This window comes from Semicossyphus pulcher, unplaced genomic scaffold, assembly GCF_022749685.1.
Source record: "Semicossyphus pulcher isolate SPU_LCO1_2020_fin unplaced genomic scaffold, fSemPul1.0.p SCAF_14, whole genome shotgun sequence".
Classification (NCBI taxonomy): domain Eukaryota; kingdom Metazoa; phylum Chordata; class Actinopteri; order Labriformes; family Labridae; genus Semicossyphus; species Semicossyphus pulcher.
Window position 1 is genome coordinate 7,474,920 of NW_027211648.1, and position 25,960 is coordinate 7,500,879.

General features: G+C 43.9%; 1 protein-coding gene across 1 annotated transcript; it reads left to right on the plus strand.

Moving 5' to 3' along the window:
* Positions 1 to 110: 110 nt before the first annotated feature.
* On the plus strand, positions 111 to 24,894 carry LOC138591165 (uncharacterized). The gene is made up of 46 exons (XM_069661686.1): positions 111 to 250; positions 1,205 to 1,277; positions 1,418 to 1,528; positions 1,647 to 1,760; positions 2,073 to 2,267; positions 2,381 to 2,474; positions 3,661 to 3,797; positions 3,905 to 4,057; positions 5,903 to 6,004; positions 6,227 to 6,391; positions 6,501 to 6,586; positions 6,722 to 6,845; positions 6,937 to 7,140; positions 7,341 to 7,658; positions 7,756 to 7,956; positions 8,822 to 8,943; positions 9,043 to 9,271; positions 9,363 to 9,565; positions 10,100 to 10,252; positions 10,480 to 10,573; positions 10,668 to 10,802; positions 11,846 to 11,967; positions 12,049 to 12,160; positions 12,251 to 12,300; positions 12,391 to 12,561; positions 13,760 to 13,862; positions 13,994 to 14,168; positions 14,335 to 14,473; positions 14,734 to 14,887; positions 14,984 to 15,079; positions 16,603 to 16,767; positions 16,852 to 17,072; positions 17,177 to 17,315; positions 17,404 to 17,524; positions 17,620 to 17,729; positions 17,902 to 18,051; positions 18,193 to 18,240; positions 18,589 to 18,756; positions 18,915 to 19,061; positions 19,148 to 19,282; positions 20,279 to 20,431; positions 20,714 to 20,923; positions 22,060 to 22,180; positions 22,320 to 22,382; positions 22,604 to 22,752; positions 24,797 to 24,894. The coding sequence occupies exons 1-46, from the start codon at positions 111 to 113 to the stop codon at positions 24,845 to 24,847; spliced, it is 6,426 nt and encodes a 2,141-aa protein (XP_069517787.1). The 3' UTR covers positions 24,848 to 24,894.
* Positions 24,895 to 25,960: the final 1,066 nt, after the last annotated feature.

Consider the following 25,960-nt stretch of genomic DNA (forward strand, 5'->3'; position numbering starts at 1 on the left):
GAGTGAGTGGCAGAGATTTGGCAGACTTTAAGGTGTATTTTTTTTATGTTGAAATGTTTGTATTTCCCAGTTTCTAAACAAGTTAATCCTGTCTAAAAAGAAGGTCTGCCATGTGTGACGAGTACACAGTTTCCTCCTCTGTTAAAGTGCAGCAGATGGAGGCAGAGCTGTCAGCTCAGCTATCAGCACTCAGGTCGGAAATTGAAGAGAATGGATTCCAACGGGGAGCAGAGCCCTCCAGATGTTACAGGTGTGAATCTTTGATTGTGATTATTTTATTGGGAGTCCCTGTGTCTGATACTGTTGCAAATAATCCTTTGTGTTTCAACTGTCTCAATTACCAGATTTGTGGAAGTTAAAGTACCCCTCCACCCTAAAAAACACATTTTTTTCACACTTGGTGCCTCGATAATACATTCTGACTTTTGAGGTTGACATTTGTAGCTTTGATTGAAATACGTGAAACTATTGGATGGATTGCCGTATTATCTTCACATTTTCCCTAAAGGATGAATTATAATAAATTTGTTGATGCCTTACTCAAACACCATCATCAGGCCAAAAATGTATTATGTTAAACTCTTTTTTTAATGTCCAAATATCTGCTAACCTTATTAGCCTTAGCTGTTCACTGTGTTTAGTGATAATTAGCTTGTTAATAAGCTAAACCAAGATGGTGAACATGATAGGCTAAACACTATAGATCAATTCAGTTCGATAAAAACAAGATTTATTTGTATTAAAGTTAAAACAAACAAACAACATAGCCAAGGCTGTTTGGAAGGTTACAGTTATTGGAATTTTAACAAAACATTAGGTTAGCATTCTTTTGTTAGTATTTAGCTGAAACACTGCTGTGTTGAGCCGTTAGCATCTTGTTTAAAAATATAGTAGCCTAATGCTAAAACCAATATAACATTTAAAATGTAAAACTGCTACAATGAGACCTAGATTAAATGCTTAAGCATAGTACAAAACTGTGAGTGTGCAAGTAAAATCAGTAAACTGATCCAGTGAGGACACATAAGTTGCTAACGTTAGCTTACGTTAGCTACCTTTAGCCATTCTGTTATACCAGACAGAAGGCTTTAAGTTTTTCTATATGCAGTTTTAGGTCTATCTCTTCTTTAAGTTAGGCACAGTCTTACTTTAAAGGTTATTTGTCCAAGAGCTTTTTGAAAATTGGTTCATTGTTTTGTTTCAGTTCTGTTCTACCTCCAAAGGATATTTCTTTCTTCTGTGCTGAAAGGGAACAAGCTCTGAGGAGAGGGCTTCAGGTGAGACTGAAAACTCATCTTTCATTTTTTATCAAGGACAGTCTGAGGGCTACAGAAAACTCATTTAGGTGGTTTTTCCAGCCTCTGGACAATATAATGGTAATTTTAATTTATTAGCTCCACTCTCTTGCTGGTTGCAGGTGGCTGAAGCTTTGCCTGCTCAGTCTCCAGCCGACATCATGCAGAGAGAGCTGGAGAGCTGCCTGAGTTTGGAGTACACTCCTGACAGTCTGCCTGCACTGCTGCACCAGGTGAGGACAGAAACACTGCAGCAAATAAAACATCATAAGTTAGGTTATCAGAGTTTATGTAGCAAAACAGAATGGAAAGAAAACGTCATTTAAACTCTTTTTGTGTGCTTGTCCACAGTTCTATATGGACAGATCATTTCACTTGGCTCAGATTAAATACCTGCTCATGCTGAGATGGAGGAGATTCTGCCGCCACACCAGCATCATTGAGAAGCTTTATCCTCATTACAAGGTGACATCCTGAGCCTCGTTCTGGCAACACGTCAAAGGAATCATTATGACATGAAGTTTTCTTCTGGTGGATAATCCTCCTTATAGTTCATTTCCTACAACTGCAAGGGTGTAAGGGAGAAAATGTGATGAAGGCAATGTGAAAATCTTACCCAATATTTCTGATTTATGTGGGTTAACAGTCTGAAACTCAAAAATGTTCTGTTAACGATTACATACGATATGAAAAAGCAGCAGATATAGCAGCAAATTTATCTTCTGCACACAGCTGATTCGTCACAACCACATCTCATCAGCCACTTTCCCCCCTCAGGATCAGGTGTCGTATTTGACGAGTGAGTACGAGGACACGGTTCAGAGAGCCCGCAGGCTGTCGGCGAGCAGAGAGAAGATCCTGACCGGCCGAGGAAACCTCACTAACCTGCTCACTCAGGACGATGTGATCGTTTACCTCCGATGGCTCGTCTGCCACCTGCACTCTGTCAAGAGCATTCACAGTTTCCTCAGGGTAACAATCCAGTTTTCATCTTCCTCATTTCGTTTTTCTTATACATCAGTTTTGATTTATTTGAATCATTTTTATCATGTACCCTCAAATGTAGTTTGAAAACTCTTCCACAGGTGCTGCACTACATACCAGCATGTGAGAGAAAAGATAAAGAACCACAGTCCAAAGTTCAGGAGGAAACTTCACCTAAGACTCAACATACTGACAGTGAGAGCCTTAAACTTTACCTTTTAAGACTGTCTCAATAGATTCCAATAAAATCAGAAATATAATATTATAACAATTACAACACTTAAGCACTTAGGTTTTGGGCTTAAAATTTAAAAGTTGCCCAGAAGGTGACAGTAGAAGAATCATTGAATACAAAAAGGGGCACCGAGAGGAAAAGCTAAAGGAGAGTGTATGGACGCGGTTTGCTTTATGATTTTGTCCAGTAAATTATTAAGAAATCTGTCCTTTAGATTCGGATATTTATTGTGTACAAAGGTACATTTCTGGCCTGTGGTGATGCTAGTGTAAGGTCAGGGGGTAAGTGGACTCTACTTATATAGCGCTTTTCTAGTCTTCCAACTACTCTAATGGCACTTTTACACACTGATGATAAAGTGCCAATCTCCAATTAGGAACTAACTACATTCATACATCGAAGGCTATGCCTTGGGGAGCAACGGGGACACTTTAACATGAGGACTGTAGCAGTCAGGGATCGAACCCCCAACCTTCAGATTGAGACACAGCCGCCCCAGAAAATTTAATAAAGAGGCTACTATAGCGATCCTCTGATTGTGTCCACTAAATGATGAGGAAATCTCTTCATTAGATTCTGATATTTCTTCTGTACAAGTAAATGGTTCTAGTGGAAGGTCAGGGCGTCAACAAAGACATCAGGATTTATTGACAAGATATCATCAAAACTAATGGAAGTTTGACATCTAAGATTTTATGACATCTAGGCAAACTCAGGATTATTTGACATAATAAAAAAGCCCCATACAGCTACTAAAGGACCGTGTGGTGAGATTATTTTTCAGCTCCTGTTTCCTTTCAAGCTCAAAATTCAAAGTGATTTATTATCTAGAGAAGCAGACGAATGTGTAACCGAAAACTCCTGATACTGTAGCCAGTAGTTTGATCAATTAGCCAAACAGTATTTCCAAGCAAAAGCCTCTCTTCTAGCAGCGAATGGTAAAAATTACAAAGGGGATTTCTGTGTCGCAGGTCGGGCTTATAACTTCTTATCCAAACGTACGATGACTAAAAGCTTTTTGGGGTAAAAAGACAGAACTTTTTACCGAACCTAAAACACACTGACGCATGCTCATTCAAACCAGTGTCCACTTACAGAGAAAAAGCAGGGAAACAACAGTTTATTAATGACTACCCTCAACTACAGGACTGGCTGTTCCCCTGCACACTGTTCACCTGGAGGAGTTTCTACCTGAGCTACAGGCCCTGATCGATTACTTCCACCTGTCCTATGACACAAAGAAACTTAAGACCACCGCAGACGAGATGGAGTTATTCAGCACGGTAATCTTGTCCAACTCATGCAACTTATAAACCAAAAATCCTGCTGTATTAAAACTGTGCATTTAAAGTGCATCAATCAGTCTGAATCTTTGCCTCTGTCTCAGCAGGTGTGGAGGGAGTTCAGAGAGATTTTCCGACAACAAGAGGAGATGAAAACGTTTCCTCAGTACGACGGGTCAGAGGTCAAACGGAGCCAGTGGGGGAGGAAGAGTCCGAGCCAGGCGCTGAAGAAGGAGGCCAACTGGATCCCCTTCATACAGGTTCGAGAATATAAACAGAATAATTAATAGTCTCTCCAAATACTGTTTTTCGCCGGAGCTTCCAGATGGTTTTTAGTTTGGGAAAAACAAAGTGTATCAATAACAGCTTCTAATGCAGTCAGCCCTGTTTTTATGTCCTCTTCAAGTACTTGGAAAGACTTTTTAATGCTGACGTTGCACTTTGACTCGAGGAACTTCACGGTCTAAAAACTCCCTGGGATGATGCCATTCATTTAATCTCCCTCTCAGTGTCTGGTGAAGGGTGAAAAAGGCGCCAAGTCAACAACTTTTGGATTTAAAACTTTGGATTTTAATCAAAGGCTTTTTTTATTTGTTATTTTTACATTTATTAGATAGGGCAGCTGAGGGCCGAGGGCGGGAGTTAAACTTGAAGCTGCTGTGTCGAGGACTGTAGCCTCTGTATGTGGGGCACCTGCTCTACCCACTGAGCTAAACCAGCGCCCCCCAACATTCCTGTTCTTTGTGTTTCTGCACATCACTTTTTATCAACCATACTTCTAAGAAAATACTCTGTAACTCTGTTTTAGTTTCAAGTTGTTAAAGCAAAAGTAGTTTTTTTAAACAAACACAAAACAGACAGTACAGACAACAAAAGACAGTCTGTCTGTCTTTTGTTGTCATCATGTCATCATGGGGCGGGAGCCTATCCCAGCTGTCATTGGGCGAGAGGACAGATCGCCTGTCAATCACAGGGCTGTCACTAAAGCCGCTTTCCCACTGGTCAAAAAACCCGCTAACACCCACTAACACTCGGCTTTTTTGCTTAATGGGAAAAGTTTCAATCTGCATTCAGTCCCGGGTCAAATAACTCTGCAGTAGACCCGGGCAATTATCGCCTTGGCTGTAATCGGCATTGATGGGAACACAAAACCTGTGTCAACACACTAATCTCCGCCCCCTTTCCGGCACGATGCTATGCTCTATCAGTAACTTCTGCTACTCCTTGTCATCTCAGCTTCAATTCCGCCCGTCTCCATCCAAGCAGCGCTCGAACATCGTTCCAGATTTGTTGCCACCGAGTTTGACTGACTGAATGAGAAATAGATACAATAAAGACCTAACCACAGTAACATCTTCACTGTTTACTAACCCTGTTGCTGACTTGTTTGTGACGTCAGACGGTGACATAGCAGGAAAGAGTATACTTCACTGGCAATGGGAAAAGAGACAATTGGCATCTATAAGCAGGTCTTCCTGGGTCTGAAAAACCAGCGTCAACACGCTTAATTTAGGTGGGAAAGGGGAAATAGAGACAGACAACCTTTCACACTCACACCTACGGGCAATTTAGAGTCACCAATTAACTGTGGGAGGCAGCCGGAGGATCAGGAGAGAACCCACGCATGCATGAGGAGAGTTCCACACAGAAAGGCCCCCTACGTCCGAATCAGGAATCCTACCAGCAACCTTGCTGGTTCCAGGTGTGAGGCGACAGCGTTAGCCACTGCACCACCGTGCAGCCCCCAATGAAAAGTATTTGTAGAAAGATATCTGTCCTGATTTCTCAACCCAGTTAGCACATTTTTAAGGTATTTAACACTGAAATTAAGATCAAGCTCTTAGGTGATTATTGATCTGGTGGCAGTCACCACATCCATCCAGTGAGAAGAAATATTAGGGCATTCACAAAACATATGTACCAGCACACATATTACTACGACATCGCCTCCAACATTGATCGTGTCCAGGTTTGTTGTTATAATAAAAACCTCAGGATGTTTTTCCAGGTAAAGTCCCTCCACACATCTGAGCTCGTTAAAGCAGAACTTTGAGGATTTTGTGGAGGTGGGAGGACAGCAGATATCGACTGTTTCTGTCCTGCAGGTGAAGCCCAAACGGGATCCGTGGCAGCAGAAGCTCATCACAAAGCTGAAGGAGAAGAAGTCTGTCGATGAGCTGCTGAGGATGCACAGCAGGTTTCTGCAGGTAACAGCTTGAAATCAATGCCTCCAGGAGTCAGTGGACCTTTGGTACAAGATGCTATCTGTGTCATTTAATTATCATCTTCATATTTGTCTATCAAGTGACCGTACATTCATCATCTTGATCAGAAAGTATCAAATTTATGTCGTTTAATCTCTATAAAGAGTCGTTTTATCTGTCATCGAGCTTAAGCTGTGTATCAGGTGTTGTGTTCTTTATCACCAGGTCCCTGACGTTCTCCGCGTAGCTGCAGCTTTAAAACAACACGCTGCTCGTGTTAGCGAAGTCCGACCTGCGCCGACCTCATCACCCTCACTCTGCGGTAACACAAAGCGACACAACATCTCTGAGATCTGGACGAGTGTTTACAGCGCTGCCGCTCCCGCTCAGGCATGTATCATCAAGTTTTCTGCTCAGAGGGGCTGCAAAAAAAACACAAATCTCTGCTTCCCTCAGCGATCGTCAGACGTTTTATTAAAAGTGACGTTTGTCTTGTTAGGGAACTCGTGATCAGTCAAGCAGATCTGCAGGCAGAGGAGGTCAGGAGGAGAAGAGTCTGAGGAGTCAAAGCGCAACAAATAAAGGGTATGTATGAATGTTGTTATGGGGTTATCAAGATGTCTATAAGTTACTGAAACAAATACGATTAGTGCTTTTAATTACACGTAAAAATGCAGAACATTATCTTATCTTTTCAGCATTTTCCTCTATAAAACACAGTTACTCTCTGGAGGAGCGCCTACAGCTGCTGGGTCTGGAGGACGGAGCCTCAGATCCAATCATAACCAGAGGAGCTTACCTGTCCCTGATTTACCTGCGTCATCTTAAAATCAGACATCTCCAGGTGAGATGTTTGGTACACAGTGCCTCTTGCCATAAACAAAAAAAAATCAACAGAATAAACAATATTTTTCTTGTCTGATATATATACACAGCGCGTCTCCCTGGGTTTGCTGAACTACCTGTGCTCTGTGGAGAGGACTTTGACCTTTGACCTGGCAGGTCTGCAGCTGGAGGAAGGAGAGCTGTGCGGCACAGCGGAGGAAACAGGCTGGATGAACGCGGCCAGAGGAGGGGGAGGGGAGGCAGGAGGTCTCGGCTCGCTCCAGTTCATGCACGACACTCCTGTTGACTTTAAGGTACAAGCACATCAGGATATATTGCAGCTGATTACTGAAAACGACAGTAAACATGCTTTAAGGGTGTGTATCTGCTTTGCATTTATTAACACAGCATGATCACTTATAATGCCTCATGTACGTCCTAAAGACTAAACACAGCCTAAACAAGTGGGGCTTTTGTTTGCATGAATACAGCGTTTGACTTCTTTATATTTCAGGTCCGCTGCTCAGAGTTCATGGAGTTCGCCGAGGTGGAGAACCTTCATGATTTCTACACCTCAGAGGAGCAGCTCGTCCACACTCAGGACCAGAGAGGGTTTTACATCGTGTACGACGTGGCTCTGAAGGACCTGCAGGAGCTGGAGAACGAGCTCCTCCTCGTCGGCTCTCACTACATCCACAGAGACGGGATGATGAAGAGGGGAAACGCAGAGAGAGAAGACATCCTGTCCTGGGCCGGGACAGACGTCAACCGTGTTTCTGTGCTTGTTGACTTGTGGACGTGTGAGACAGAGTTTTTGGAGAGCAAAGTGCAGGTAGAGAGATGATGTCACAAGCACTTTTTGTACATTTAATTTTATGTAATCTTTTGTCTTCATACGTCTCATCTGGAGTATTTGTTTTGACCTCCAGCTCTTGAACTGTTACTACGAGGCCTACCAGCACACGGCAGGCACCGAGGAGAGGTCTGCGTTGGCTCGAGTGATCACCGACATCATGCACAGTCGGCCACATCTGGACCTGAACCAGGACTACTTTGTTCAGGTCTACAGAGCTGAAACGGGCTGCCTGCGGAGCCACCAGCAGCTGATCAGAGACATTCTGCACAATCAGGTGAAAAAGTCTGCACAGGATTTTAATGATGTGAATGTGCAGAATGCAAATGTAAAATTTCTGTTGTTTGAAATTAGAAATGCAACAGTTAGACAGTATAGCGATTAGATGATCGAACAAAAGTAAGTAGCAAATATTTTGTATTTTAAGCCTGTAGCGGGGGAATGTTAGACAGATGGAGAAGGATTGAGGAGGCAATGTGCGTTGCTCGCTCAGCAGAGCCCAGATTTATTTCCTTGTCGCAGCAACAGCTAACCGGAGGTTGAGGTGTCCCCGAAAAAACAACAAACAGGTTGGCTTACTGCTTCTCTCACTTAGCTCTCGCTCGCTTAACATCTGTCTTCCCAACACGCCAAACACCTGCTTAAAAGTGGCTTTATCACAGTTACTATCTCTTTCCTCCCCCGGAACTACTTCTCAACCAATTACCAACTATGGTGGACACCTCCCTAAAAAAACAACTGCAAAACAACTGCAACATAAACATTAACTTATACCCAGTGTTGCAATACCAAATATTTGCTATTTTTATCTTCTCAAATTTTCCGATTTGCTCTATTTTTGTCGTACATGATTGTACATTTATTGTCCTTTGGTTTATAATGTTTGTCTGTCAAAGCAAACGTTTTAAAGACTTTAATTTGGACTAATCAGCGGATAATTCCATAATGCAAATAATAGTTTATTTCAGCCTTAGTCTGACTGTAGTAACTAGTGTTCTTGGGAATAAATGCATCCCCTTTACACCGCTCTTTATGTGTAAAAGCACAAGCAATGTGTGTTTGTCTTGCTAAAGCTAATAAAGCTTACTTTCTCCTGTCTGTTGCTTGTGTGTTCTTACAGATTGTGTTGTTTGTCTCCTCAGATTGACAAACAGCGGCAGTACCTCCATCGTATCTGGAGAGACGACCACAAAGGCTCCGTTCACGACTACGGCCTTCCACCAAACTATGTCCCCAAACATGTGGTCTCACTCGGAGGCAGCAGGCGAGTAAATACACTTAAAGTCTTTCCACTCTGGATGTGGTATCCTCCTTACTTTGTTTCTTAAATCTCTATATGTACCTTATCTGGTTGTGTTTTCAGCCCTGCCCTGATGAACGTTTTCCTCCTGGAGGTCCATCCGTCCCTCTGCCTGGCCTCTGCGGTCTATCACAGTTTAGATCAGGCTCACACTGAGCTCTGTGAGCTGCACGGAGCCACCAGCAGCATGGACAAACTCAGCCTGCGACAGAAGCTCCTGCAGAAGGCCCTGCAGAGCTGGAGCGACCTGCCTCCACCTGGAGCCTCCTACAGCGCTCAGATCCAGAAGGATGTGGGTTTTTACTCTCTGGAGGATTTATTTGAATTGATTTTAGTTGAAATAATAAAGCATGTATGTGTAACCTCTATTTTTCCACTGGCAGTTGTTCTCAGATGTGTTTATCGAGGACCCGATTCTGGTCCAGAACGTGGGGCTGTCGCTGGTGAGATCCGCAGAGGAGAGGGACCTGATGCAGGGACGAGAGAAACAGACGTATGCAGTGGAAACGTTCTCCAGGCTGCTGGAGCTCGTCACCGTCCGCCACCGTCTGCTGGAGTCGGCCTCGGAGACTGCCCATCTGGCACAGTTAAGATAACACTCACTAAGGGTTAAAGGGTCACTGCACTTGATAGGGCTGGAAAGGAAGAAAAAAAGCCTCACTGAGGATAAACGTCTCATCTTGCAGCCAACATCGGCAGCGATTACATCAAGTTACAGTCCAACAACACAAGACAAAGATCACAAAATAGGGCACAAATCAGAATAAGACCAAAATTCAAGTATGGAATCAGTTTCTTATCAAAGCAGATTAAAGATTGTTCTAGAAACAACCTAAATATCACCTCCAATTAGGCCTTAAATAATCGATCTGGTTTTGGTACTTGGGGGACCAAAGGAAGACCCTGCACTGTAAAAGAGGAGGATGTAGCCCATGTGACGTCACTGGTTTGTGATACACAGTTTTGACGAGTTTTTGATTTAGTTCCTGTAATTTAATTACAATTAAAGGTTATAATTATTAACATAAATGTCGGTCTGGTAACATTGCTGTACAGAAACCCAGTGTAATCCCATATAGGTCGCCTGTAAAAGACTGTTAAACTTCATTGTTCTTCTCAGGTTGTACAGGAACGTGGCCTCAGAGCTCGGCTTCGATGAATTCCACCTTTACCTGAGGCCGGTGCAGTTTGAGGTCGCTGAGCAGAAACACCAAACAGAGCAGCGGCCTGTTTTCATCACAGCGATACTGGAGGACGACAGCTGTGTGGACAGGTTCATAACTAACATGCATGATCCTTTTCTGTGTTAAAACTGGACTTTGTAGTCTCTGTTGTTTTTCACATTCAGCTCAGTTTGTAGTTCTAGTACTGACATAAAACAGATGTTTACGCATGCTTTCCCTCTTAGCCGCTGCCTCTCCACATGTGCTCCGTTATTTCTGCTTTTCAACAGGAGCAGTAATGTTTTCAAAGAGAATTAAAGTGCTCTCTCTGCTGCAGGTTCAGCCCGGCCCACCTGCCTCTGAGCATCCGGGAGCTGGACGAGAACCAGATCGGGAGGTTCAGCTTCAGCTCGGAGGAGTCAGTTACTCATGTGGGTTACAATGAATGATGAGCCAATGAAGAAAAGAACTACTCAAACTGTAAATGATCCTGTGACTTACTAAATGTATTCGATTTCTTCTCAGCTTATGAACAAACAGAGTTTGGAAAACCTGCAGGTGTCTCTGGCCTGCCAGGTGACACAGAAGAACGCTTTGATGAGTGCAGTGAAGCTGGTTTGTCTTTGTCACTGGGCAGGAAGTGTCGCACCTTCAGCTGAGGTTTGTACTGTTCAGTGGAGTATGTTTAATCAAGTACAGAGCTTCTACTTTACTACATTTCAGGGAAAATATATTGAACTTCCAACTCCACTTCATCATTGGGCAGCTGTAGGACATTTTCAAATTCATAGTTAAAGCAAAAAACTTGTCTAAATGTGGGCCTCTTGTTACATTTTAGATATGTTTTTAGCTATTCCAACAGAGAGACAATTTGCCTTTAAACTTCTTATTGGCTGAGCGCTGGGGTCAGCCCTACACACGGGTCTGTATGTGACTGACTGACGGTACTTTCACAGCTCTAGAGACAGAGAGAGTTGCGGCATCACAATGGCGGATCATGGCGCATATTGGCCCTCCACTGACGCGACTCTCTGTCTATACGGCTCTGGATACTTTGTTCGGGGAGTAGGCGGGGCTGCTCTTCCACTGCTCGTCCGCTGTCCTCACCTACGTCCGCAGCGCGCACCTGCTTTCAAACACGTTGTCGTCGGCCTCATGAGGACAGTCCTTGTAACACATTGCCCACAAAGCGCACATTGACCTGATGCGGTCAGCCACATACAAGGTTTTGACCTAGTCTTGTTTTATAAAAGTTGCACTCTGAGGCCCAAAGAGGTCAAATTCAAATCAATATTCAATTAGTTTTTCTCTTTCTCCACTCGATTAATCACGTCGCGACTGCTCGGATTCGCCTTTTGACATTATGAAGGGTTGGACTCAAACCCTGAACCTGAATATCAAACTGTTACTTGTCATGTAAAGTAGTTAAAACAAGCTCTGGCTACAACAGCTAAATATTACTGGCACGTTGATGCATCAGAAGCAGTCGTCATAATGTCATACAAAATAGTGCAACGACACTTTTCTGCAGAATAAGAACTTTTACCTCTTACCTCTTTGACTTTTCTTATAGTGGAGTATTTTCACAATAATGTGAAGGTACTTTTACGAGAGTAACAAATCAGATATCTACTTCCACCTCTGGTTTTTGCTACATTAAAGAAGTATTGCTCATATATTTTTGTTTTCTTATTTATTCTCAGAATGAAGTCGTCGTTCATTCTGATAAAGATGTAAAATTTGACTCCAAACCTGGAAGCGACACCGACATCTCTTCACCCTCCAAAGCCTCTTCAAGAACTCCCACGACCACCACCAAGCAAAGGTAATTTCCCCTGGTCTGCAGCTGATGAGCAGTGCTGTTGTTCTGTCTCTTTAATAAACACAATCTTGTTTGTGTCTCCAGGCTGATGGAGGCTTTCGTGTCCATCCAGCTGGAAAAAGTGGGTCTGCGTGATGAGATGCTGAACTCGTTTATGGAGAAGAAACGGGCCGTGGGGGGTCTTATAAAGACTCCAGTGAGTAGCACACAGGGGTGGTTTCTCATGCGGCTGAGCAGGAGGATGAATGTGATCCATCAAGTAAAATGAATCTCTCTCTAATCACAGGAGGAGGCAGCAAAGATCAAAAGGAGGCTGATAATCGAATTTCTGAATAAGTACGTCCGGGAAAAACTTCTGCATCCAAAAACAAAACACTTCAGCTCACGTTGTTGAAAATGAATCCTGTGTTCGCCTGTTTTCCACAGATTCAGCTCACAGATCTCTCAGTACTGTGTGAGAGCTCAGATTGTTGAATATTACTTCAGTCTAACCTCGCTGTTGGACGACATCCCCTCCGTCCGGAAGTCTCACTTTATGATGGGGCGAGCCAGAGCTCCCGCTGTGGACTCAGGAGGTGACCTTTGCCCTGACCCCAGGTACAACCAGCTTTAATCTTAGTCTTTACTCTGCCCTTATATCCTGTGTATTTTATATCATTTAAAGACCAGCTCCAGTCATGTTTTAAGGCTTATAAAATGCTTAAAATAATAAATTGTGTCTGATGTGTTTTTTCAAAATACATTTAATTACCTTGTAAAAAACCCTCTCAAGGCATCTCCTCCTTCTCCCTCATTAAAAATTCCCCAATCTACATAGGCCCCGCCCACTGTGCAGATTTCCAACCGCACCCTCCGTCGTGAAAACAAAACACGTCTCTGCCATCGTTTAGTGGCAACTTGTTGAAACTTAGCTAGCTTGAAATGTAGTAATTAGCAATGAGTTTGCAAAACTTAAGATGATGGTTACAGCTGGCTCACGCATCTCTGAAGTGGTTGCCATAGGTTACACATAATGATACGCATAGCGTCACCCCGTCCATTAACGGGATTGGCTCCTTAGGTTTGTGACGTCTCAAACCTGCCAATCTGAAAACGTGTTGTTCAGCCTGTCCTTGGTACACTGCAGTTTAAAAGCAGACAGGCCCAGCCATGGAGATGACTGCTGATGTTGTCCCTGATATGTCTTGTAGCACATGAAAAACACCACATGGAGATGTTAACAAGGTTAAACACTTGATGTTCACTTTCTTTAAGAAAGATATAAAATACACCCCTGCTTCCACCCCCCTTAAATCAAGGGTCTCGTGACCCCTGTGAACGTTTGGTGACTCCTGGTGAGGGTTGGGACCCACAGGTTGGGATCCATTGTCCTTTAGGCAACACCTTAGAGGGCTTTTGCTTGTGTTTTTTCAACCGTGGGGCATCAGGCGGCCCCCCTTTTGAGCAACATGTAGAAGAAAACAAGAAATGTGCATATATATTTATGATATGCCTCCATGAATTAAAAATATACTCTAAAATATATGTTTGTTATGCTCAGAATAATGGATATCTACACCATAAATCAATATAAGTGTATCAAAAAGTCATGTATGTTTAGTTCTGATTCATTGGTGTCAGATTTTAAGGGTTGAAGAGTGTGTGTATGATCTCCTTCCCCTTCAACTATTATTGTTAAGAGTCAATGTTGAGGCGTCTCTAACATGCAAAACCAGAAAAGGTTTATTCATTAAAACAGATCTCATGTTTGTACAGTTGTCAAGTTAGATGTTGATTCATCACGTCTCTCAAACAGGTCCTCTCAGCTTTTGTCTGCAGACGGAAAAACGCTCCTCAACTTGTGGTTCGTCCCTCACTTCTCTGACGTTCTCCGCATGTTTAAAACACTGAATGTGACGGTAAGACCCCTGAACCCATCATTTTAATACAGCAGAACAAGTCAAGATACATTGAGCTGCTTATATTTTTCATGTGTATTATTTCTGATAACTTATAAGTCTTTACTGCTCTGTGTTTGTGATTTCAACAGGCCTGTGCTGCAGCTCTCCATCACACTCTGCAGATTGCCTCAGCGCTTCATGACATCACTTATTACCTGGTTAGTTTCTCCAGACTGGGAAACACGGACGACTCGTGGAGCAGCAGGAGAGGAGAGGACGCATCGGGTTCACTGGCTGCTGACTGGGGAGGCACTGAAGGCATCGGTGAGTAGATCTTGTAAACGAAGCATCACACCGGGCTGTTGCTCTCTTGGTAGCGTGGCTGTGAGCTTTGATTAAAGACCAGTATTCTCTATCTATTAAAAGACTGATATTGAACAAGTATAATGACAGTCAATCCCAGTACAAATGTGTGTCATCCTCTGTGCAGGAGCAGAGCTGCAGGAGATCCAGCTTCAGGTCGACCGTCTGTCTGATCCCAGCAGCTCAGAGTCCGTGAGCCGTCTGCTGCAGCTGCGCAGGAGCATCCTCCTGCTGCAGTTTGATACGGCTGTGAGACTCCTCATCAGGTCAGTGAGTGAGGCTGTCATCAGTTTTGATCCACCAAATTGTTATGTGTATCCAAATGATTAAAAAGTTTTTGTTCAGTTTAAAAACCTCATATTGCATAAATGGTATTTCTGTTATGGTCCTTAAATCCCAACATCTGCGTCCAGCTTAGGACGTGTGTTTCATCATCTCCTTACTGTCAGCATCTATAAAAGGAAAACATGCGCCTAACAATATTAAAATAAATCTGTTCCTTCCTTTGCTTGATGTGTCTCTTTAGGGAGGTGTTTCTCTCCTCTGGAGATCTTGCTTCTTACCAGAGTGTCAGCGACAACATGGCGGCCGCGCTCCCCCTGCTGAGCGACAGCATCCACTCTGAGGTGTTCAGCCTCACGCTGTCTGTTCCTCCACCTCTGGAGACTAAAGGCCGTCAGGTGGGATAATCTTAAAGATTAAAGTGTAGTATCATGAGGCAAGAGTGTAGGAAATATGTGTATATTTTATATTAAAGATTTTGTCTCTCTATGCAGGCTCAGAGGATGTATCCATGGAGGAGCTTCACAGCCCGTCATGGGTTGTTTCCTCTGCCTGTTTGGGACGTTCCTCCTGTTGAATTCTGCATGCAGGTCCAACCTCTAATATGTTATTGTTAATGGTACAGTCTAATGATGGCACCATGACTCAGTCAAGATTTCTCTGTGGAACATATTGTAATTTAATTCATGTTAAACTGCACAAATGTTGTTTTTCTAACCCAGTATTCAATGTTATATAATTATTGTAGCTTAACAACAATCTACCGTAACTGATATAATAAAGGCCTATAAATAACTAAAATATAATCAGACATCATCATCTGTCATCCAGCAACTTTAGGTACAAATAATATCTGTTCTTATCACATTATATATGCTTACTTACTGTGGAAGAATGATGCTCAGAGGTAGGCGTTTCTCAGCTCACACAACTTTATTTAAATAACAAAAGAACAAAGGTGAGGGAGCAAAAAGGCTCCTCCCAGTCCGAGGCACCAGCAGTGAACCTTCACACACTGTCTCCGGTTGTAGAGATGTCAACTCTCGTTCACTTCAGTGACCCGGATCTTCGGATCTCGTTCAGCTGAACGATTCGTTCATTACATTCGTTCACCAGGTCGTTCAGTGACATTTCCGGTTTACCCGTAACTCACTCACTCTCACTCGTTCACGAAAAATAAGTTTAGTTTGTGTTCATCTGTCAGTGGTTTACACATCTGTGAATTGACCTGTATACACAGATGCACCTAATCGGGTCGCTCGCTTCGTTCAGTGAACGAGAATGGTCTTCGTTCAGTGAACGAGAGCGAGGGAGAGACAGAGAGAGAGAGAGAGAGACGATCGGTCTGTGATACGTTCAGTCGTTCTCCTAACCAATGATGGTGATTTGATACATTAGATGTGATACAAACAGCCCTCCTCTGAAACGCAATTGGCTCGTGCTAACATCAATCAGTCTGGTTTCCTAAAACAAGAAGTGGGGAGCCGCGAGCGGAGCCAAGTGAACGAAAGGAACGACTTTGATGCATGAAAGTGAACGGATCATTCCGTTCACTGAAAAGATTCGTTCTTTTTGAACGAATCGTTCAGGACCGAAACATCTCTATCCGGTTGCCTTCCCCCCTCTGGAGTGAATCCTCTCCCTCTTTGTTTGTCCGGCATCTTGACTGCTGATCTGGCCCAGCTGGGTTCCTCCATGTTTCCAGCCACTGTTGGTGGATGTACCTGTTTTCCCCCACAATCCCCAGTTCGTAGCAATTTCTTAATGGGTGCTGCCCCCTTCTATAGCTCCCTCCACTAGACATAGTGGGCCTTACTGTGGAGTTTGCATGGCTTCCTCCCACAGTCCAAAGACATGCTCGTTAGGTTTATTGGTGACTCTAAATTTGCCCGTAGGTGTGAGTGTGAGCGTGAATGGTTGTCTGTCTCTGTGTGTCAGCCCTGTGATTGACTGGTGATCAGTCCAGGGTGTACCTCGCCTCTCGCCCAGTGACAGCTGGGATTGGCTCCAGCGATCCTGAACAGCATAAGTGGTATAGATAATGGATTGATGGATGGACTTCAACAAACAAAGTCCGCTACAGTTAAAACAGATGATGTTTGTGTGTCTGCAGCTGTGTCTGAGCGGTCTGAGCGATCGCAGCAGACTGCAGGCCAACGCGGCCACCCTCGGTGTGTCTCTGCTCATGGAGGACGTCCTGAACAGTGGACGAGAGGCGGCGCCTGTTCGTCTCCGTGGCAACAAGGATGACCTTCTGCAAGACGGAAAACCTGATGAAGTAAAAAAAAAGCTGTTTTGGTAACTCACGGTTAACCAGGCGCAGCAGATGTCAGCTCATATTAACTTTGTTTGTTTGTTTCAGCAGGAAAAACTCGGCCTGGAAGATGAAGGAGGAAAGTCTCACGCGTCGGACTCCTCCACTGCTCTCCTCCAGGATCCGATCCGGGTGCAGTCGGTGCTTAGAGGCTTCCTCCTGCTGACGAAGCAGCTGCAGGTGCTGAAGGAGAGCTGGGCTCGAACACGTCTGGGTGTCAGAGTGTTCATGGAGTCCGGCTTGTATCAGCAGTTTGTGAAGCTCTACAGGTACGCTGTACAGACACACAGCTGGATACAGGTGTCATCATATCCTCAGATCATGTGATACATTATACTACGTATCCCATATTTAAACTGTTTGTACTTTACAGGGCTGAAATCTTCTACCCCAGTATGAGAGCTCTGGCTTCACACATGGGTAAAGCACGCGACTATGAGGTTATTATTTCTGGCGGTCAGTCTCTCCTGTCCCCTCCTGGAGCTTCGGAGGTGGATGTGAAAACTTGGCAGGTACAGTACAGCTAGTTCCTGCATAAAACACCTCGTGTTTTTCTTTTAAGATCTCATTAACTCGTAAAACACTCCGTCTACATTCTAGCTTCATAAACTGCTGGAGAGCACAGAGTGTGACATGATCCGAGCGCTGCAGAGGAGGATCAACAGAGATCTGATTCTGGTGCTTTCAGAGCGAACACGACAGGACACAAGCCTCCCTACAGGTAACCAAAAATCACCCACAAAATCCACCTGAAATAATACCAAAGAGGGAGCGGGATAATCGCAGTGACAATAAAAATATCGTGTGTGTTGTCAGAGCTGTGGAAGAAATCCCAAATGAAGTACAGCTTGTCTCCTGAGCGGCCGCAGATTGTGGAAACGTTCATCCAGCAGCTGATGGAGGGAGCTGAGGAGGCTGAGGGAAAGGTAACCTGATGCACAATAAATACATTATATATTATTATTATTGTGTTGTTGCACGACATACTCATCTCCCAGTCCTGAGGATGACAGTGTGTATTGTTCTTCATGTGTGCAATAACCTCCTAAAGAGGTTTACATGCCGAGTATTAAAGGTCCAGAGTGTGTCTCCTTCCAGCTGAGCGTCTCTCAGGCTCACCTCCAGCTGTGTCTCTCTCACCTCGGCTGCTCTGTGATGGAGCGAGAGCGTCGCAGCTTCCTGCTTCACTCGCAGTTTTATGAACGGATCCTCCAGCAGGAGACTCGGCTGCTGCATCACAGGGAGCAGGTACCTCATCACACAATACAGGGTGTTTTAATGGCCTGGACAGGCTGTTGTTTTAAATAGAAAACGTCTTAATTTTCATGCATGTGTGGCTCAAGAATTATAACTAATTCTAACACAATTAAAACCTCTTTTTAACCTCAGGATTTAAAGCATCTAAAGGACCTTCAGACCAGCAACTCTCACAAAGAGGTAACAACGTCGTACAAGAGTAATGTAGGAGAAATCATGTCAGATAATCTCGGAGCTGCTTTGTGCTTATAAACATGTTATTTTTCCTGCTGCTGTTGTTGGCCAGAAAGCAGAGGCTGCTGGGAAATGAAGTGTTGACTCTGGTTGACAAAGATATGAGCCGTTTTTATTGTATACACGATACAATTTGTATTTATACAGAATCTAAACCTGCATTCTTTCCACCGGCCAGTAGGGGGCGACTCCACTGGCTGCAATAAGAAGCCAGATTACAACCATATGAGTCGTTGACCCTGCTTCTCAGTGCATTCATTACCTCAGTTAACACTTCATGTGACTATGCGACAGGTGTCTGCCGCGTGTCGTGGGATGATGCTGGAGATGTCAGCGCTGCAGGCTCAGGTCGCTCACCTGCAGGAGGAGAGGAGAACTCTGGAGGAGAGACTCCGGCTCAGATTTAAAGAGCAGTACGACCCTTTGGTCCGACACCTCTGCTGCACCTGCATCCAGCTAACGGTGAGACATTTAATCCTGTTTGTTTAAAGTCTCTTCCCTAAATGATGTGTTAAGGTGCATCAAAATGCTGTTTTTACCTCTTCCTGTACATTTAGCAGACTGTGCACCTCTGGTTCTCTGACACCTCTACCTGTACTCTGTTGCTGTTTGTCTCTCAGGGCAGACTTGAGGAGCAGCGCCTGCAGATGGAGCAGGATGTGAGTGAGATGGTTAACAGAGTCAGAGTCGAGGGGGCGGACCGCATTATCAAACTCAAGAGGAAGTACGGCTGCACTCAAGACAACGATGGACTCGCACATGTACAGGTACAGAACTAAATGTTTACACTGATTTACACAACTGTTGTATGACCACTTTAAAACGTACCTGCATGTCTTACCTGTGCTGTCAGAGAGAAGAAGTCCATGAGTTGCAGCAGGAGAACAGCCGGCTGAGCGCTCTGCTCTGTAAGCTGAAGACTCTGAGCCGGTGGAGGCAGCTGCTCGACCAGGAGAAACTTTATCGACAGCTGCTTCAAAGTCAGCAGGTTCCACAGCATCATTTATTTTCACTACACACTTTGATCTAGTTAGTTTTTGACGTGTTATTTAACTTATGGATGTACTAATTGATGTAATTGGAGTATACTTTTCACTCACCAGATAGCTTGGTTGCAATATTTGACACTTCTGACACTGTTAGAGCCACGGTGGGCAAAAAGGAGCAGCTGTGGGAAATGTCCTTAAGACTACTCAGATAATCTCTGAGATTAAATAAGAAACTCTACAAGACAAAAAGTGATTATCTACGAGAAAAAAACATGAATATATTTAGATAATAAAGCCAGAAATTTAAATAGAAAAAACTCTCTAATCTCAGAGATAATCCAAGTTTTTCAAATCATGAATTTACAACTTAAATCTTTGAACCTCCTGGTCTTTTTTTATTTTCCCCCCTTCTCCAGGTCGGCAATTTATTTCCTAAAATTGTGCACAATCCTCATCTAAACTTTTTTTTTTTTTTAAGATGATTTTTTTGGCCTTTTTGCCTTTATTAGACGGGACAGCTGAAGAGAGACAGGAAACATGGGGAGCAGAGAGGGGGGCGACATGCACCAAATGATCGGCAGACCGGGAGTCGAACCTGCGATCAGTGCGCCGAGGACTGTAGCCTCTGTACATGGGGAGCCTGCTCTAACAACCCCTAAACTTTTATTTATTTATTTATTTTTTTAAGAGAATTATTTTGGCTTTTTTCCTTTATCAGACGGGACAGCTGAAGAGAGACAGGAAATATGTGTAGGAGAGAGTGGGGGATGATATGCGTCAAAGGGCTGAGGGTGGGAGTCGAATCTGCTGCACTGAGGACTGTATCCTCTGTACGCAGGGCGCCTGCTCTACCAACTGAGCCACTTCTTTATTTTCATTATGTCTGAAATCTTGTCTTTCACTTCTATATTTTTAAATAAAGCATTGGTTGGGAAAGTGAACGTAGCCTCACGGAGAGAGGAGGATAATGGTTATTAATTTACCATCATGTCCAGAGGGAGATCTCCAGTCGCAGCGAGGCTCTCAGAGTGAAGATGACATCAGAGGAGGAGGTGGTTCTCCTGCAGGAGGAGCTCGAGGCTGTCAGGAAGGAGCTGACTCGCTGTCAGGCCGAGTGCAGCAGCACTAAGAAGCGTCTTAACAGGAAGGTGCGTGAGGTCTCGTCCACACAGGAAGACTGTAGAGCAAAACTTTTTAGTTGTAGTATTTAATGTAAAACTCACCTGACATTTATTCATAACTTATATAAATTTGTTGGGATTTATTTATTGGTATTGAGATCTAACAAGTGACACATTTTGCTCCTGTAAACGTATTAAAGTAAATCTCTACAGTGACGTAAGCGATGACATTTTATATTTTCATAATGTGAAACACTGTGAGGCTGAGAAACTGTGAAGCTGGATATACTATATCCTGCTGATACGCAGACAGAGGAGCTCCGTGCGGCCCAGCATCAGTCCGCACAGGAGGCCCGCAGCCGGCAGGAGCTGGACAGCTATCGCGTGCAGAGTCTGGAACAAATGAGAGCCGACGTGGAGGACAGAGAGAGACGGCTCGGAGAGCTCAGCGAGCAGCTGGACCGAGGCAGCAGGATGAACCAGTTACACAGACAACGCAGTGCCAAAGAGATCCGACAGGTGTGTAGATGATCTGCATCGCACTGAACTAAAGTCAACTTTTAATGTGCAAAGAAAAAGCCCCTTCCAGCTCTGTGACAATTAACATTTCTCAACACAGTTTACCAGAAACATCTTACACATTTTAAGACATATATAATGTTACAATGTTGGATGTCCAGACTAAAACGTGGGTGAAGTTTCAAATCTGTAGGTAAAAGTATGTTGGAGTAATCCCCAGGCTTCTCAGCTCATTCTGCAGGCTGCTTTGAACGCCAGGTTTCACAAATTTTTTTCTACACGCTGCACTTTGTGACATCACAAAGTCAGCCAATCAGAAGAAAGCGGGCTTGTAGGGGCGGGGTTTCTGAAAGGGACAGAGCTGAATGAGTTGTTTCAGGCAGAGGCTGTATGAGGGCTTAACTGTAAATAATGCTAAGCTACTCCACAGGTATCACAGAGTGAAATATGAAGCTTCAAATTAGCATAATACCTCCCTTTAATGTCACCCAGATCCCTGATACTTGGTTTTCACTTAACAGCAACAACGGGAAACAAATTATGTAGAGCAAAAATGCTAATAGTTCTATTCTTGTTTAAGTTTTTCTAAGTTACTGAATCCATGAGAAATCAAATTCGAATCAAATTGCTCAATAATGTAGCTTTTCTGTTTAAGTGTTCGCTGTTAACGCCTTCACATTTTTGATTCGGATTTCTTCTTTAACTCTGATCACTTTCATTGCAACTATAGAAAAGCCAGACTACAGCCATGCTAGCAGCTCTGCGATGATGTACTTTGACACAGCAGTGCTTTGAGCTAGATGCTAACATGCTAACAGCAGGTGCAGTTAACACAGCGAAGGCTAATGGAAAGTCATTAGTTTAGCAGGACAAACAGAAACTTTGACCTGATAATGAGGCTGCATGAAAGATGAGAGACACTTAAACCTGTCCTGAGGAAAACATGAACGTCTTCAAAGTTACAAGGCCGTTCAATAGTGTTGGAACATTTCGGTCCCGACCAAAGTAGTGGACGAACAAACAGATCGTTATTGCCGTCCGTAGAGCCACGCTGCTAGCATGTTAGCTAAAAATAGAAAACACCTTAAAGTATAAGGTTGAATTTTAACTTAAAGTTTCCTGTTGTGTGGACGTAGGTGAGGGGTCAGCTGCAGCAGGAGCGCAGCTTCAAACAAGAAGCCTTTCAGTGTGTGGACAAACTACAGAGCCAGGTGAACGACATGGAAGCAGCTTTCTCCAGATGCACCTCAACAACAGGTACACATCAGCAGTGGGATACTGCAGCCTTAGGCCTCTCTGAACACTGGCTGGTTTCTCTGTTAACTTCGTTTCATGGGAGTTTCTCCATTTGTCTCCAATGATTTGTCCTGACGTTTCACTCCTGATTCCATCACAGGGCAGAGCAGGACTTATTACACGCTGTCAGTCAGCAGATTGAGTGCTAGGAGTCCCCCAGCAGGTACTGAACCCAGCACAGCCTCCCCTTCATATCAGAGCACTGAAGTGATAATCTGCGCACAAATCTGATTTATTCCTACCTGCTCATGCGCTTCAGGAGTTAAATTGAAGCAATCATGTTCTCCAGATACTCGTAACTTTTTGTGATGACATTTTAAATTCCATTATAGATGCTATTTTGTGCGGTGAGGTAAAGCTCAGTCTGTGCTATTTCTGTGTCAGGTTTACACAGGGCCGCTCAGCAGTCCGCCCTGCAGCTTGGCAGCTTCACAAACGACGCCACACTTCAGGACTTGGCTTCAGAGCCGCGACGGCAGAGAGGAGAAACAGCCGGGAGCCGCTCAAACGCAAGAATAGAAAGAGCGAGAGCAGTGAGTGAGCTACAGAGACACAGTGGAGTTTGAAAAGTTCAACCAGAGTTTAAACTCGTAAAAGTGCTCTAAATAAAACAGACCCACGCCGAGTATTTAGTTTTTACATAGAATATACGGCTCGACCTGAAAAAAGAAGACAGGATCGGGTCTGAGACTTTTATTACCGTAATATTGTGATGTGAATTTAATTGTAGAGATGGGAGATTTGACTTCTTTCACTAACCATGAGTCACTAAAGAGAGTCAGGTTTTCAAGTCACTTGAGCCACTTGAGTCAATTACACAGAGCTTGAATCCCCCACCGGCCAGGGGCGGATCTACCAGGGTGGCATGGGGTGGCAGCTGCGTCTTGCCACCCCAGCTGCCACCCCAATTTTGAATGATCACATTAAACATCATCTAAAACAAACGTATATATGCATGTATTTGAGGCTGGTCGGAAATTCAGAAGAGTGAAACTCCAATGTCCGAGTGCAAGTAAATGCAACACAAGATGATGGCACACAGAATCGTTACCCAGAATCCGACAGGCAGCCCCGCGTCCAGTGTCAAGGTGCAAGGAGGAGCGTCATGCCATCATCTTGTGTTGCATTTACTTGCAATCATCATTGGACATCATCTGTTGAGGCTGGACTTGCCTCATCAACTGAGATCTTTGAGATGATATCTTAAATAATTCTTTAAAAAGCTGCGACAAATTTCCCCCAAAAGATACTTTAAAAACTCTTAAGTCTCAGTGATTTCCATAAAAACCTGTTATGAACGGTTATGGAAAGTCTTTTATCTTACCAAATGATTCCAGGGGTGACGGTGAAATATTGGAGTCTGCTGTGATAACAAAGGTTGTGAAATAAAATCAAACATTTCCTGCATTAACCCTCCACAAACCTGAAAGTAAAGTTGTTAAACTGTAACATGACTTCCTGTTCAGGGGCGGATCCAGAGGGGTGGCCTGGGCCCCCCTTGAAATCTGATTGGCCACCCCAACTGCCACCCCAAAATCCTAAACTAGGATTGGCTATTTGCCTTGTCAGAGGCGGGACTTTGTTGCAACAGGCTGCTCGTAGCTTTCTTTCCATTTCAATGTGGCAGCTTTCCTTTAGTACTTTAAATTGTTACTCTGACCACACATCTTCTGTTTGAGTCGTTAAAGAATTAAGCTTAGAAGGAAGGGTTAATTAACTGCTCTTCATTTGCGTGTGTGTGGATACATACTTCATGCCACCCCTGCATAAGTTGGTGCCCCAGTTGGGCCACCCCAGTCAAAAAAGTCTGGATCCGCCCCTGCCACCTTTGGACCTAATCGATCGATTTCTGAGAGTAAAGCGAGTCTTTTTGCAGGGTATGTGACGCTCGTTTTCCCATGCTTGTTTGCAGTAAAAGTGCTTTTTGTGCCCTGTCATGTTAGGAGAGCTGGTACTGAGCGAGTGATTCGTGTCACTCGAGTCAGACCGTAAGCTGGGGGCACAGAGCGAGCTCCGGGCGTCGGACTGTGGGAGCGGGTGCTGAGTTGAAACAACCGCCAACGTTGTTTTTCTCACAAGGCGAGGCTTACATGGTGGTCTCGCCTCAAAGTCGCAGTTTGCTGTGGCTAGGAGTGGGCGAGTCAGTGAATGAGTTAGTGGAGATGAGGACTTGTGACTCGCGAGTCAGTAAAAAGAGTCATTCATTTTGAACGATTGACTCATGACTCACACATCACTATTTAATTGTGCTTCTCTTGGTCCTCCCTGCTTATCGTTCAACACAGTTCAGGTTTTATCTGACTGTTCAAACAGAGTGAAATGACCTGCTAAGCCTCTTTGAGCTTGGTCTGTTTGGACAGCAATAATAGTCTAAATCTCTGCAGCACTGAATCATTATTTCAAACATACTGTGCATGTTTTTATGTCTGCACAGGCTGTGGAAACAAATGATCTGTAAAGGAGGACAGTAAATGATCAACCTGTCTACATATTAATCAAGTTCTACAGTAAGACTCTTGTTACACTGTGTGATAAAAGCACCATCAGCATTCACCTCAGCCTTTGTTGTTCTTCCAGGATCCTGCCCGCCTGCGTGTCCTGACTGCTGAGACCTTACCGGACCTGTGAGATTTCCCCCGGGGTGTTTTAGAAAGCAGCACCAACTTGTTTAACAAGTTAGCAGCTGTTTGACATGCGGAGCGCCGCGTGTCTCTCTGCTGGCTGCTGACTGTTGAAACACTTGCTGAACCGTGTCATATTTCTGTTGTTTGTCAAAGATAAGACACAAGCCTCAGCGAGAGTTTGGTGTTTTATTATCCAGTATGTTCAACAACTTCATCCACCGATCATTTGCTGCACTTGCACAGCAGTGCGGCACCATTATGCTGCTTTGCATTTAAAAGACCAACATGACACTTTTTGTTCATGCAAAGTTTCCATCAGTTGAAAATAACAATTTGCAATCAGTCTGAACAGTTATTGATTAAATAAAGACTTAAATTGACATTTTCCAATTTCTATAAATTTTTTTGCAGACAGTTTCCTGAAGCTTATTAGAGGTGTTTTGTGACGCTTTTCTCTCAACCACTGGTTTCATCTCATGTCCAGCACATCAATCTCATTACAGTTAGCACTCTTACATTTCTTATATAACAACTTTAAAGAAGCTCCATCGTCTAAGACATGACTGTTGTCCGTTGAACAGCAACTTTTTCATACAAAATGTGACAAAACTCACATCCACCCATCTATACCACTTAAACTGTTCAGGGTCACGGGGGGCTGGAGCCTATCCCAGCTGCCATTGGGCGAGAGGCGGGGTTACACCCAGGACTGATCGGCAGTCAATCACAGGGCTGACGCACAGAGACAGACTTTCACACTCACATTCACACCAATTTAGAGTCGCCAATGAACCTAACGAGCACGTCTTTGGACTGTGGGAGGGAACCCACGCGTGCACGGGGAGAACATGCAAACTCCACACAGAAAGGCCCGCTACGTTGGATTCAAACTAGGATTCGAATTAGGAACCTTCTAGCTGTGAGGCGACAGCGCTAACCACCACCTCTGCAATATCAGTGTATTAGAACTAGACTGATATTAGCTTACTGCAGATTTATGAATCCGCATCAGTACAGAGCTGCTGAAAAAAGGTTGCTTGGTAACAACTCTTCACATGGAAAAGAACCTTATCAAAAATATTTTCAGATATTATGTTAATATAAATTAAATATTGGT

What these genes read in the sequence shown, in the direction of transcription:
- LOC138591165 (XM_069661686.1), top strand. Translation starts at nt 111, where the DNA reads ATGTGTGACGAGTACACAGTTTCCTCCTCTGTTAAAGTGCAGCAGATG. An exon ending in GACGACAGCTGTGTGGACAG is followed by an intron (nt 10,253 to 10,479) that starts GTTCATAACTAA and finishes TCTCTGCTGCAG; the next exon opens with GTTCAGCCCGGCCCACCTGC. An exon ending in GTGTCGCACCTTCAGCTGAG is followed by an intron (nt 10,803 to 11,845) that starts GTTTGTACTGTT and finishes ATTTATTCTCAG; the next exon opens with AATGAAGTCGTCGTTCATTC.